Source organism: Mesitornis unicolor, unplaced genomic scaffold (genome assembly GCF_000695765.1).
Source record: "Mesitornis unicolor isolate BGI_N332 unplaced genomic scaffold, ASM69576v1 scaffold20641, whole genome shotgun sequence".
Taxonomy (NCBI): domain Eukaryota; kingdom Metazoa; phylum Chordata; class Aves; order Mesitornithiformes; family Mesitornithidae; genus Mesitornis; species Mesitornis unicolor.
Window position 1 is genome coordinate 13,662 of NW_010164702.1, and position 15,154 is coordinate 28,815.

The 15,154-nt window shown below is 42.4% G+C and overlaps 1 protein-coding gene across 3 annotated transcripts; it reads left to right on the forward strand.

The window, feature by feature from the left end:
- The first annotated feature begins 1,538 nt into the window (after window positions 1-1,538).
- On the forward strand, window positions 1,539-11,995 carry ALDH8A1 (aldehyde dehydrogenase 8 family, member A1). Of its 3 annotated transcripts, XM_010194408.1 has the most exons (7): window positions 1,539-1,713; window positions 5,776-5,923; window positions 6,304-6,459; window positions 7,804-7,953; window positions 8,592-8,848; window positions 9,892-10,053; window positions 11,501-11,995. In XM_010194408.1, exons 1-7 carry the CDS (start codon window positions 1,576-1,578, stop codon window positions 11,951-11,953), a joined length of 1,464 nt encoding a protein of 487 aa, XP_010192710.1. In that variant the 5' UTR covers window positions 1,539-1,575; the 3' UTR covers window positions 11,954-11,995. The 3 variants fall into 3 exon arrangements, with proteins under 3 accessions (XP_010192710.1, XP_010192712.1, XP_010192711.1); XM_010194410.1 differs by lacking the exon at window positions 9,892-10,053; XM_010194409.1 differs by lacking the exon at window positions 7,804-7,953 and having other exon boundaries at window positions 1,569-1,713.
- Window positions 11,996-15,154: the final 3,159 nt, after the last annotated feature.

The window sequence follows — 15,154 nt, forward strand, 5'->3', positions numbered from 1 at the left end:
GTCTTTTTATAGTCCAGAAATTGCATTTAGATACTTACCAGTTTCAACATGTCAGCCATGAAGGTTGCAGTGCACTTGGACTCCAGGGATTCGTATTGCCAAGCTCCTGCACTGAATCTGTTCCACTTGAACTTCCCTTCAACTCTTGAAAATGTTTAGGTAGCTTTTAAGTCAGGGGACAGCTGAAGGGCTACGGGCAGAAGAATGTGTCTTCAGTTTTAAGACTTCAGTAAATTCCTTGCTGTTTGTGGACAAGGAAGTGTGATATGGGATGAACTTCTGATAATGCTTCTCATTCATGATTAGGTTAAATTTTGAGACTCCGTACTCTGTGATGACAGAAGAGCGACTGCGTGCTTTACCGATTTGTAGCTTGGGAGAGCCAGAGGCATTACCTAATCCAGTTTCAGCATGACTGCACTACCTTTCAGCACTGATTTGAACTCTGCCCAGAGATGCCAGTTGGTTGATGCAGAAAGGATCTGTAGTTGTGTAACAAAAATCTATCACCTTTGTTCGATCAAAATGTTTGCGTGTTGATCCACAAGAAATCTGATGGCTTGGCAGTGGTCTAGGGTGCAAAAACTTCCTAAACTGTTGATTGAGATATTCACAGTCTCCTGGCGATAACATATTGCTCTTCAATCTGGATGTAGAGTTTTGAATATCTCTGGAGTGCAAGGAGGTGGCATGCAATATTTAGCACAGTTTGATAGTCTAAACATTTTCTCTTAGAGAAATTGTCTCTTATACAGCTTTTTCCAGGCAGTTTGGGTTCTTGGGAAGTTAAAGAGAAACCTGATGATATGTAACAGACTTCTCTATAGTAAGGTATAATTAAGTAATATCTATGGAAGGGAAAGCATAAAAGCTGGTGTCTTGCTTCGCTTTTAAGAATTGAATTTGTGATGACAGACAACAGAGTGTACCAGGTAGGATTGTGCTTCTCAGCTGTTTTGAACTGAAGGTTCACTCAGCTGCTTGTATTTTTTGATGTCTGGGGATACTTATGGAAAAAAGAGAGCTTCTTTTGTTAAAAATATTTTGCTTTGGTGGGAGTGTTAGTTTTGAGGTTACAAGGAAAAGTACTGATGAACATGAGCTGCAGACATGCAAGTCTAAGTATCTTTTCTCTGTGTCTACTGACGGTAAGGAGCAGGTGCCTGGCTTGGTGTTTGGGTCTTTAATTATTTTGCGTAGTTGTTGGAAAATATCCTCAGACTGTAGCTTGAAAAACTGGTGTAAGGAGAAATTTCCCTATTAAACCTTTCTTTTCCTCCCCTTCTTCAGTACTTTATTTCCTATAGATGCAGAGGAGCTGTTTTCTAACAACTGAGCTGATCCTGCCTCCCTGCTGCAACTCCTAGAAAAGACCCAAGTGTCACAGAAATAGTAATTTTTTCCCCCCTTTCTGCTGTTGTTGCCAGGGTTCGTTCCCACTCGTGAGTGAGCGGTGCAGGGAAGACGGAGAGAGAGGGGGAGGAGTTCAGACTCACTGTGCAAATACATACAGACCTACTAATCTAAATTGATGCTTCGTAGGAAAAAAATCACAGATAAAGCAAGCAGCTAACGATGGCTCACTCAAAGGCTCTCTTAGTGCTGGAAAACTTTATAGATGGCAAATTTGTTCCTTGTGCCTCCTATATAGATTCCTATAATCCATCCACTGGAGATGTCTATTGCAAGGTGCCAGACAGTGGCAAAGAAGAGGTGAGTGCTATCCAAATGTACAAAGAAGTGAAAACGTTAAGTGCATATAGCATTAATATTTTGAGAGGGGGAGGCTGAAGGTGAGATAACAGAAAAACGCTGAAGACTTTAATGTTTAAATGAGTAAGTTCTTGATCATATTGCAATGCTGTGTAGTCTATTGCTGTGGCAGCGAACACTCTTATTTTTTAGGTTTTGCTGCTAGAAAGTTACAGGGTGGGTCCTAGGCTGGTATAGATAACAAAGCTGCTGTAACTTTCAGCTCATGTAAGAGATGTTTTGTATGTAAGTTAACAGTAATGCTCAAACTGTCAGTGAGTATAAACCATCTGGAACAGAGAAAAAAGGGTTTCTCTTCTGTGGATAAACTTAGAAGCACTGTATACAACTAAACATGTTCTTCCTGAGCATCTTGATGATTTGCAGTTGTCATTTAAAAGGAACTTTTGCTTGCTGGCTCTTCCCTGAAATATGGTAAAAGGCATCCAGACCTCTCTGGTTTTGCTATTAGAAGTCGGATATTGGGTGGAGGTGATGAAGTGGCTGCGAGTATTGTACATTTCCATATAACGCAGTCTGTCCTCTGCGTGAATGTAATGTTTCCTAGTCCTGTGCTCTCTAGTGGGATGAAAGTCTCCTTGTACCTTGTATGTGTTCAGCTGTGGATGGGCAATGTGACGTGCATCTGGGGAGCCCCAGTTTAACTGGTGCTACTTTATAAGGGACCTACAATTGTATGTACAACATAGTGTTCCAGATTTATCAAAGAGAGAAATGACTGGAAAAGCTTGGATAACACAAAGGGCTTGGGAAATATAGACAAGTAGTGGATTGTATTTTCAGAAAGTTTTTTAAAACTGCCACTGTGTGTAGCTATTCCCTTCACTTGCATTTCAGTCCTGTTGACATCTTTTTGCTTTCTCAGCAGAAACCTTTGCACTGTAATTTCAACTTGGTAAATATTTGCTAGATGCTGATGACCAAGGGTTAAAGAGTAACAGGTTGGGTTTGCTAGAATACATCTGTTCATGCCAACCCTAATTATGCCTGAAAAGACTTCTCTTTGATGTGCAGGTGCAAATCTTCCTGTTCATTCATTTGCAAAATCATTAAAACCAGAGAGATGTGAGAATGCCAGAGGAGCCTAACAAAAATAGGCTGCTAGCCCTTCTGCAGCTATAGTTCAAATATATGTTAAGAGCAATGGCTTTTCTCTCTCAGCTTTCTGAGTTAAGAGGCTGTGCATAGCAGTGGGAGCCTGGTTAAGACACTTGTAAAGTCAGCAAGTGCTTTACTCCTGCCTTTAGACAACTAACTGTACAAGAAGGTTGGGCTCTGCAGAGCTGGCGTCTGCTGGTGACTGATGGAATAGGCTGCAGGATACTAAGTGCAATCACAGACTACTTGGAGGGTATTTGAAGGCTTCAAAATAAGCATCTAGGCCCAGGTTCGACAAAGAACTCAGGATGATGGTTTCTAGCAAGGCTCAATGTCTTCTTGTGTTTTTTTTGTTTCCTCTTGGTTAATTTTAATAGAGGGTTACAAGGCAGAAAGGAGACATACAGGAAGTCTGTTCCTGACCCTGGAATTTAACACTAGGTCTGTTGAAGAGGCCATTTCAGCCAGTTTCTGCCAAAAACATCAAATGTTTTTTTCAGGGGTTAATAGCTAGAAATCTTTAAATAGCAGCACCAAAGCAGGGTGAACAGGTGCCCTGTACCTCCAAAAGACAGACTGGTGAGGTCAAATTAGTCCTGTCAAATTTATCCTTAAAAAACATTCTCTAAAGAACCTTGATTCACTGTGAGAGCAAAGATCAAGTCCTGAGGGCAGTTTGGGGTATTTTGGTATCGACCTTTTATGATAGCTCTGGATTGTGTGTTCTTTCTCTGTCTCTGTCTTGTGCAGTAGAGGGAAGCAGAAGGAAGTGTTTCAGACACGAGTTCATAGTTGAATTCTTACGTGTGTTTTCTTTATGGCTCAAATTTCTTGGCTGCTTTTTGCTACTCAAACTAAGTAACTGTTTAAACTTTGTATGCTCTTACTTCTCCCTGTACAAATCTCTCTGCTTTTTTCCACCTTGCTTCCTTAGATCAATGTACTGCCACTTCATTTCTTCCTTTGCTGATTTTCTTTCCCGCTGTCTGTGAAAATGCAACATCTTCCTTACTCTAAAATCACTGGAGGGTTAAAAATGCAGATACCAGCCTTAACTGCGCACCAGCCCTCTCTTGATGCAGGTAGCACCTGGTGGAAAAACTCACAGAGGAGAGGGCAGATGAGAAGCAGCACCACAATGGCACCTAATGACGGGAGGGTGGAAGAACAAGTTCATTAGTGAGGCTGGTTTCACAGAGGATGAGCCTTTTCAGGGTAGAGTGCCACCCACACCTGACTCGCTCAAGAAGCTGCAGTTCCCCTTTCCCAGGCCTGCTTTGGTCCTGCTCCAGCAGTTTTGTGGCAGACAGCTTGCCCCATTGGTGCCTGAGCAGTGGGTTGTCGAAGTACAGTCAAGAGAGTCTGAGACTGGCCAGTGATCCGTGTGATCTTGTGTGAGTTGGTGTATTCCCACCCCAGCCTCTGTACCAGTATTGTTCTGGCCCTCAAACTCTCATCCTTATTTTTAGGGAAACTATAAATTTGTGCATGAGGAAAAAAAAATAGTATTTCCATTAGTTTGAACTTTTGTGCCCTCGTTAGTAAAACATCACTGGAGTGCCTATAAAATTATTTTGTAGTGGTTTTTATAACACCCATCGTGATCTGAAGGAACAAATTCGGAACTCAGTTTTGTCAAATTCATGAAAAGGAGTCTTCAGTGACTGCATGGGAACCAGCAATGTGGCAACATGAGGAGAGGTCAGAACGATCCAACTGATCTTCCATCAGCATCCTCGTAGTTACTGACTTGGGCAGATTTCCAAAAACTAAATAAATTTATGAGCAAAAATTATGGGAAACCAACTAAGACAGATTTGGCTAAAAGCCCACCTTGATGCATATGTTTGACACTGGAAGCAATTAAGAAGTAATACATAGGAAACAAAAATTGGGAAACAGGACAGTAAATTAAAATATGGAAGGATGTTGGTAAGCATCTTTAGATTGATAACCAACATTGAGAAGGTACTGTTTATAAATCAATAGATGCAAGTAATTTTCATTTAAGGGAAATGACTGATGGAAGAGAATACTTTTTGGTGAATTTTAATCCTTTGAAGCCTAATCTGCTTTGGAAAAGTGCTAGTATTCTGACTAGGAAGGTCAGACTGAAGGACCATGTAGTAGTTAGGTACATCTCAGGTAAAATACTAGCAAGAACGGTATGCATCTATATGAAATGTATATAATGATCTTTCATATCTGTAGATTTTGTTAGGTATCTGATGACAGAACTGACTAAACCCCAAGAATTTTAGAAAGGAGCTAATGGGTTGTTGGTTGGTTGTTTTTTTTTTTTAAATGTGAGGATGTTAATGAATTTCTAGCAGTGATCAGGTAAGGTTAAGAGTTTTTGTCAGTGTCATTTGTGTAAATATATTCTTGGTCCTGTCTTGAACCAGCTGGGGGAAAGGGAAATGGAAATGGAAACCAAAGGCAAGTAAGTAATACAGTTTGTTCCTTCCCCAGCCCCTTACTTTCATCATCACCTGGTGTGGCTGATGTCTCGTGTTGCAAGGACTGTGGTCATTTAGGCCAAGGCTGTATTTGCTGTGGAAGACTCTTACAGTTTTCCCCATGAGAAACAAGATTCAGCCAGTTGACCAGTCCAGCATTTCCTCCAGGCCTGGAGGGTTGCCCACAAATTGGTGGAATGTAGAGAAAAGCAAAAGTTACAGTGAAATACAGAGTGTCAAGAAAAGAAGCTGCCTTGAGTTATGGGATAGTGTCTTGAGCTGATGAAAATGGAGAAGCTATCAATAGTCACGACTCTGAAGAGATGCAGTCTTCCCAACAGTGTGATCTGGATTACTAGCCTCTTGGATATGAGTTCATCTGCTGATTTGATGTTCTTTCTAAGGCCTTCCATTAATATTCACCATCCGTCTCTTCCCTTTTTAGGTGGAAGCTGCTGTCAAAGCTGCCAAAGCTGCCTTCCCAATTTGGTCCTCAAAAAGCCCGCTGGAAAGATCTCAGTTCCTGAACAAATTGGCAGACCTGATTGAACACGACCTGGAAGCATTTGCACAAGCAGAGTCAAAGGATCAGGGTAAAAATTGGAATGGTTGATGTCAAATGTAGAGTGTCTTGCTAAATATTGAGATAGAGGATATGGCCCAGATTTTTACTATGGTATGAGGTGTTGGTGCAAATTGGAGTTGATGTGCATGAACTTTGCAGAAGTTGCTGATTTGGGATTCTGGGGGCATTCTTGCTTTTCAGAATTGCTGACTTTGACTTTAGTTGTTAGATATTTGGAATGCAATACTACAGGGGAGCTGTTGTTATTGACTGTGGTTGCACTGTGCCAGGGATTACTTGGGCACAGGACAAAAGTAATTTTCCAAAAAATACGCAAAACAGCTTTCAGGGCAGAGTTTAAGGCACTGTTTCTGCCCTTGATAGCAGCGTGCTTGCTTTTGTTTTCAGGAAAAACTATTACGTTTGCTAGAACGGTGGACATCCCTCGGGCCGTGTACAACTTCCGATTCTTTGCCTCTTCCATTCTTCATCACACGACAGAGTGCACCGAGATGGCAACCCTGGGCTGCATGCATTACACCTCGAGGGCACCTGTGGGAGTTGGTATGGTGTTCGCGAAACACTGAAATCTTGGCACAGTGTCTGCTTCAGCCGTGGCTCAACAAAGAAAAAGGGACTTTTCAAAAGCATGTGTTGTCTCTGAATCATGTGCTAAAAACATCTAGTTTGCTAAAGCACGAGCAACTTTCTGTTAAATCAGTTGTGCTACTTCATGGTAAAAAGAATGCTTAATTGCCATAAAAACATCTGTTTTAACCTGGTAGCTCTTACCCTCAAAATCTCTCTTGTGTTTTGTACGTGTGTCTGTGTGGGTATTACCGTTTAGAAGCACTGAACTGCTGCTCCTGTTGAGAGAGCCAGGTCCTCCTCGCCTTTGGAGGAACAGTAGTTGCTTTCAGGGTGACGTTTCAGTCTGTGGCAAGTGCACATGGGTGGGTGAAACAGCCTGTAGCTGGGGAACTGCTGAACGCAGCCACTAGATGCTGCTGATGCTTCAGAAATAATGAGCTGGGGTCGTAATGATTCCATTATTAGATGTTTTGTCTAAAGAGATTCACATTCACACTTGAATTACTTAAAAAAAGTGGCTAACTTAGAGGACCCATTTAAAGGTATTTGTAAGCACTGGAGAACGTGAGTACTCCTGCTAAAATTGCTCTCATAAGGAAAAGTGCCTCACTGCATCTGCTCCATCAATTGGCGAGAAATTCTCTGGCTTTTTTGAGCAGTCACACCTAACGATAACAGATGGTTTTTCACTATTTTCACTATAAATATGTAAGGTGAAAGTATTCCCAAAGGCAATTAATTAAAAAATCCTGATCATTCAGCAATTTGTGGAAACAGCACTTTGTACACTGATAAACTATGGAACTCATAAGTTAGGCTAAAATTTGTCAGGGAAAATTTGCACTATATGTTTTGCATGCTCTTTTTAATATTAAAATTGGAAAAATAAAGCTCTGAAGAGCAACAGAAAGCAAGAGTGATCTGAGCTAATGCATCACCTTTATTTGTTGTTTGCTAACACATAGTGTTACCACAAATCAGTTGATGTAAATGATGGTTATGGTTAACCTTGCATTAATTTTCCTAGAAAACACTGAAAAGCTTCCTGTGAATATAAGATTTTTGTCCTGAAGAAGCAGCAAAATTTATTCAGAGTTCAGTTGATCAACTTTAGGATCATTTGCACAAATCTTTTAAAGCTGCCTGCCTATGAGAAATGTTCCTAGCTGCAAATTTGTTGTACAATTGTCTGGAAATAAAAGCCACAGCCAAATTTCTTTAATAAATGTGAATTGGTGTGTAGGTGCTTCAGGTCAGAGAAATGAGTTTTGTATCCCAGCAGTCTGAACTCGTGCCTTTTGTGCTTTTGCTTTGTAGCTGGCTTAATCAGTCCTTGGAATCTGCCACTGTACTTGTTGACCTGGAAAATAGCTCCTGCCATTGCATGTGGAAATACTGTGGTTGCCAAGCCAAGTGAGATGACATCTGTCACTGCTTGGATGATGTGCAGGCTCTTGGAGAAAGCAGGTGAGTCCCGTAGCACGCTAGGGAGGGTGAATGGGGTCGAAGTGCTTGTCTGTGCACATTTTTTTTGTTGTTGTTGCAGAAATCAGAAAAACTCAAAGAATTTGGGAATGAGTGTTTTCTGTGGCTGAATGTTGCACTGGAAAACAAAAAGCTCTCCCTGCCCTCATACTGTCCCATCTCCCCACCTCAGCTATTGCTCAGTTTTTCCTCCCCACTGTCTTCTCATGAAAAGTCTTCCTGTGGCTCGGTTCCCCCTCCTGCACTCCATGTAAGGATGTCCAAAGTCTATGGTGCCAGCAGAGGAACCATGAGTGTAAGAGACCAAGAATTAGCTCTCGGTGGCTGTGTCGTGGCTGTATTTGGTGCAATATTAAGAAAAATGAACGGCTGAAAACTGGGTCTCTGATGATGGATGTCAGGCAAGCTTGACTGATCAGTGGGATTGGTTTTATCATTTAACTCACGGACCCCCAGAGTCGTTAAACACCACGTGATTCAGCTGCTATGCAAGTTAAGGGTCAGTCTTTGTCACTCCAGAACTGCTGGTAATTTTCTAACTACCAGGACAAAACACCATGAAGTGAAACCCCCGGGGCAAGGGAGAGGCTCTGATGACTGTGTGCCTTTCTTCCCCTCAGGGTTACCCCATGGGGTGGTGAACGTGGTGTTTGGAACGGGCCCCAAGGCGGGAGAAGCCCTGGTCCGCCATCCCGACGTGCCTCTGATCTCCTTCACGGGAAGCACGCTGACGGCCCAGCGGATCGTGGAGAAAAGCGCGCCGCACTGCAAGCGGCTGTCGCTGGAGCTGGGAGGCAAAAACCCCGCCATCGTCTTCGACGATGCCGACCTGAGCCAGTGTATCCCCACCACCCTGCGGTCCAGCTTTGCCAACCAGGTGCCTCCCACCTCTGTAGTGTAAAAACCCTGTTTGCAGCAGGACGTGTGCGTGTATCTGAGCGTGTGCGCGCTCATGTGCATGTACCTTTGGGTCCAAATCCTGCATTTGCTGTGAGCAAAAACCCTAAGTAGAAAAATATTAAAAAGGTTTCTTTATTCCACAAGTAGGGGAACAAAGTAATAAAGGGCTCTTCTTTGTGCTGTCAGAAGATAACAAGAAGCCATTATCCCTCTCAAAATATATTGCTTATTCCTCCAGCAGTTGCTTTTCCCTCCAGCAGCTCCTTTAAATCCCATTCTGAGGGTACGTGGGAAGCTTGGTGATTTGTTGGAATTAAATTAGGAAACTTGCCCCTAGAATTCTACCGATGTTCCTGTTCCCTCATCACCATCCTCAGGAGAGATCATCAAAGCCAGGAAACTACATCAGGGTAAATGTTCAGAAAAATAGCTTGATATTAGGGATTTTCAGGAAATGAAGACAGATCATTCAGAGTTGGAAATCACATTTCCTATGAGAAGTGTTGGAGAAGACAACATGTAATCAATGAAAAATCAAATTTACTTGCAATAGTAAGTGACTGCACATTCCTGTTATTGTGGTTTTGCCTTTTCATCTCTTTTCCTTTCTAATCTGGGAAAAATCCTTCTTTGCAGTGTTGATGAATGTAGTTTGCTCTCCTGAGCATGTTCACAGAATATTAGGAGTTGAAAGGGACCTTGAAAGATCATCCAATCCAACCCCCCTGCCAGAGCAGGATCACCTAGACTGGGTCACACAGGAACGCGTCCAGGCGGGTTTTGAATGTCTCCAGAGATGGAGACTCCACAACCTCTCTGGGCAGTCTGTGCCAGTGCTCTGTCACCCTCACAGTATATGTTATGTTGTGACACAAGTCTTATTCTGGGATGTGATTCCTAATACTTGGCAATGGTATAACGTAATACGAATTTATATTGTTGTTTTTCCTTTATTCTTCTTCCACCCACCCCTCCCCCCCCCCCAACCCCCCCCCCCCCCTTCACCCCATCCACTGGTAGGGTGAGATCTGTCTCTGCACCTCCAGGATCTTTGTTCAGAGGAGCATATACAGTGAGTTTTTGAAGACGTTTGTGGCAGAGGCTAAGAAGTGGAATGTTGGGGACCCCTCAGATCCTGCAGTCGACATGGGAGCACTAATAAGTAAAGAGCATCTAGAAAAGGTGATGCTATGTGGAGTTCACAAGATCTTATCCTTTAGAGGGCTATGAAAGGTGATTTCAGACATGTATGGAAAGGACCATGTCCTCTCCAAGATTAGCTCTGGCGAATGATGGTTCAAAGCCATTATAAGATATCTTTTTGATAAGGTTTCTGTTGTCTGTGGCCTGGTATAATGTGATTACTTGGGAAAAATCAGCTCCATGGGGAAAATAATTTTAAATTACAAACAGTATTTCTTCCTGTTTGAAGTTAAAAATTCAAAATGGTTAATTCTAAATCCTGAGTTTATACTAACAAATCTTAGAGCTCAGCAACATTTTCATGGATTTTAATATTGCACTTCTAAGATCACTTATTTGCCTAATAAGGCAGTTTAAAAGGTAGAAGTCTTATTTTCATATCTCTCTGACAAATTCTGGGGAATAGAAATGCACAGTTACCTAGGACAGCTTGCGGTAATTTGGAATTGCATATGTGTGGAGGGCAGCTGAGATGGTGCATAGTTAAAGATGGTCTGCTTTAGTGGCTTATATGAAATTAATTTTTGTGATGTCAGCCAGAGTTCAGGAGAGCAGATGCTCACATCTCAAAACAATCTGACACAATCAGCATAAGCAAGAAGCAGACCAAAAACCACAGAGTGAGAGAAAGGCAGAGCTTTGCTGCGCTTCCTGATGCCTCAGCAGGTTCTCCAGGCCTGTTCGGAAGCAGAGTGGCAGAAAGACCTACTTCCCCAGTGGTTCCTAGGTCTGCGGCACCACAGAGGTCTTCCGAGTCTGACCTACCAAGGTGGTTAAAAGGAGAAAAAGAAGCCCTGTGGTATCTCTGTGGTGTTTCTAGAGGGAGAGAAAGCAGGCAACGATTTCAGAACAGCAGAAGCAGATCAATAGCATGTCCTATGTATTCAAGGTAGCATATGACAGCAGCAGCCACAGAAACAGCTGTAATTATTTATTGATGAGAGTTTCTAATAGCATTCATGGCTTCATCATCCTAGTGGCATGTAAACATCTAACAAGCCTGCCTGTGAGGTAGGAAAATATTACTGATCCCTTGAAGTAAACGAGTGAACTGTGGCATGAAATATATGGCAAACTGCCCGAGCTCCTGGTAGAAGGGAAGGAGGCTCTGGGACCACTTGTGTTTTCGCCAGAGACCCTATCTCTTTTATACTTAGTGAGAAGGGCCAGCGGTGTTGCCTGCTAGGCTAGGAAGTTTGGAGAGAGAGAGAAAAATTGTTTTACAGCAAGACATACCCAGCCTTACTGTTACAGAAACATAACAACAAAAGCTAGGGAATAACCTCCTGTTTTTAGGAGGGAAGTAAAGGCAGCACAATCCAGTTGGAGATATTGAAGGGGCTCTTGTTCGTGTGCCCAGACTGGAGAGGTGAACTCTCAGGATTTGGTGTCCTTTAGCAGTGATGTTTTCCTGCTCCTTCCCTAGGTAAGGAACTATGTGAAGAAAGCCCAAGCTGAAGGAGCCAAAATCCTCTGTGGAGAGGGAGTGGATTCCTTGGCACTCCCAGCTGGCAACCAGAAAGGCTATTTCATGTTGCCCACAGTTATGACCGAAGTAAAGGATGAATGTTCTTGTATGCAAGAAGAGATCTTTGGTCCTGTGACGTGTGTGGTAGCATTTGATACAGAAGAAGAAGTGATCCAAAGAGCCAACAATGTGAAATATGGTTTGGCAGCCACTGTGTGGTCCAGCAATGTGGGACGTGTTCATCGGATGGCAAAAAGACTGCAGTCTGGATTGGTGTGGACCAACTGCTGGCTCGTTAGAGATCTGAACTTGCCATTTGGTGGGATGAAAGCCTCAGGCATAGGTCGGGAGGGGGCTAAGGATTCCTACGAGTTCTTCACTGAGGTCAAGACCATCACAATAAAGCACTGACATATGTAAACGAAAGTATTTCAGGGTAAAATTCATGACAGTAATTTGCATGAATGGCTTTCTGGAACACAGACTGTGATTGTGGCCATTTCTTCTTAAACTGTGGTCAAGTAATATCAATGACAGTTGAAAACAGTAATCCCAAATGCTAATGTTGAATGCAGACTTTCATGTTAAATAAGAAGATCAGTGTGAACTACACAATCCACAGTCCGCACCCCAAGACAGATGACTTGCTTATCTTATGGATCCTAAAGCTTCCTGAGTATTCCTGTCTCAAAAATCTATCCCTCTAAAACAGTTTGGAGAAAGGATGATATATGACTGTAGCTGTCATTGGTGAATTACCTTGAGGGACAAAGTGACAAGCACCTTGTGAAGATGATACTGTAATAGGAATTAACCCATTTCCACTATAAACACCATGGTCCATGTGCCAATCCATTTTGCACTTCACTGATGTCAGACAAGGACTAATGCTACAGCACGCTAAATGCCTAAGGCAGTACCTTTTAATCTATTAAGTGGTATTAGACCATGGGTTCCTGAAATTCTCATGATATACAGAGACAATAAACATTTTAATTATAACCTGCTTTATGGTATGCAGCTGAATCGTCCCAGGACACCCCAGTTCTCTAACTGCTTTGAAATGGCAGCCTTTTGTTACTTCTAGGCCTCAGTGATGGTGCTTTTCACATCCCTGCACAAATATTTGGTGACATCACAGACAGTGTCATTCTTCATTAATGGAGACTGGAAGTGACTCCCAAGAGAACGAACTTTTGGAAATGTTTATCACCAAAATGTAAAATCACTGGCAATTTTCCCTCATCCATTCACAGAGCTTATTTTTTAAATTGGGTATCTCACAAACTTGTTAATGTTCCACAAAAACAGAAATAAAGTTGGACACATATTCCCCCACCCACTCCCTCCAAGATGGCTATCTTGCTATTGAATTTTTACAGCAGCTCTTCATGATTTGTTTTTCAAGTTTTGAGCTGAATTTCGTGGTAAACAAAGCTCCATGCAGTTTCATAAACGCTTGTGTTCTGAGAAGAGCTAATGAGTCATTGGGATAATTTTTCAGGGCTGCTGGGAAAAAGAAAGGCACCTCTAAACTACAAAAAAACTGATGAAATATAATTACTGATGAGACGTGAAAGAATAGAGTACCAAATTGTCCTGTTGCTCCTCTGCACACTGAAAATACAGAGGAATATTCGGAGTTAATAGAAAATGCAATTTTATTTTTTGTGCAGTTTATAACATTTTTAGAGGATGTGTAGCTATGATACGCAAGGCTGCATTACCTTGTAAAACTGATGTATACAGTCTAGAGGAGCCTCTAGGCCTTGAATACTAATCCACACCTTTATTTTGATATTTCTCATTAAGATAGTTTTTGTTTCTGGTGTGGTTTTTTTTTTGTGTAATGTACCTTTCAATGGTGTATTTTCCAGAGAGTATTTTTCTTTCTTCTTTCCAAAGTGTGGCCAAGTTGAAGCTGGGATTTGCACTTTTCTTAGTAAAAATAAATAAGCCAACGTGGTGTTCTGAATTACATCTGCAGAAAGGCAGTTTCTTCTCTCTAGGTGCTTTTTGGTGAGGGGAGTCACTGTAACAAATATTGGTGGTGGTGTCCTCACCTTGCCCAAGTCATTCCAGGGACTTCTCTAGAGGTCTTTGAGTGGGAATGGATTCCACCTTCCCCTTCCAGATGTCACTCCAGAGCTGCTCACCAGGAACATTTGCTTCATCTGTCCTGAGTTGGCTGAAAAGCTGATTTTTCTCTTTTAGGAGACTTTTTGAAAATAACTTGTACCCCAGAGATGAGGCCTGAGCCTCTTGGAACGTCTGGACACATCCCGGTTGCAGGGCAAACCTACCAGGCAGGCTGGGAACCTGGTCATCTGATGGATTTGGAACAAGTACCCCCAAATTACCCCGTAACATGAGTTAAGGAAATACATAAAAATGATAGGCTTAGTGAGTTGATGTATTCTGAAGAAGCACATTTTCTTTCGTTTTAAAACTCTGCCTAGGTCTATTCATGACCATGTGGTGGCAGCAGATCATCTGCGTTGGTTTGGTTTTTAGTCCCCTGCCCAGTCACTCATTCGGCTGGGAGGGAACTGAACAGCTATACCAGTGCATGTTTCATTCTGCCAATTATGACTCTTTTTTTTTTTTTTTTAACAGATCCTCTTTGCAAGATCAGAAAGAACCCAAAAGCTGTGAAACGCTCCCTTAGTTTGAGGGGTGGATGGGCATTTTCAGCAACAGCAGATGGGATATTACACAATAAGTAGATTTGAGTAGATTCCTCCCCCCACCTGGATCTGGTCTAGGTTCAGTTTTAATGAGCTGAATTTTCTTTTAGGTGTTGATTTTGGCTTGGTGTTAAAGGTGATGAGAGATTTCTGTGTGTATTTTATGCACAAGAGATGAAGGCCTGTGTGTCACCTATGTGTTTTTGGCCCAAGATATCTGAAGTATTTTATAGAGAGGTGGTATAGTAGGTGAGGAGGTGAGAGAGCTCTACAGGAACCCCAGATGAGGGGTATGGAGATGGCAGCTCCATGTCCAGCATGGCTCTGAGGGTTTCTCACAGGTGAGCTCCTGGGTGAACTCCCCATTTGGTCATCTCTGTGTCTAGTGCCTCGGAGAGCTAAGGGAGGTCTGCTGGTGCTAATGATGATGCTTACTTTTGGGCAGGAGGGAAGTGCACGTGAAAATACAAAATACTGTTCTTCTCTGGATTTTCTATCTGTAACGGACTCCTTCCTTCTCCAGTTAAGGTTCAGTTCAAGTGCCTTGCTTATTCTGGTATTTCTTTCCCTTTTAGGTGAGCAGAGATGTAGTAATGGGGAATTCTTGCATTTCATATGCTCACCTCCAACCTCAGGTCCTGCCCCACAAGAGAGCTGCTGGTGCTTGTGGCTGTTGAGCAGGTGAAATAAGAGAGGTTACGTGCTTGTACCAGGGCCTGTCTGTGGGGATACTGACGCTTGCAATTCTCCTACATACCAAATTGTATGAAATTTCCCTTATTTTACTTATTCAGACAGACTTCTAGTACAGCAATGTGCATGGATAACTGTCTCTCATCTTACAGATGAAGCAGTCCAAGAACTTTCTTCTGCAGACGGTGAAGGTGCGGGTTACAGCTGCTTTATTTCTGGATTTTCTGTTCTC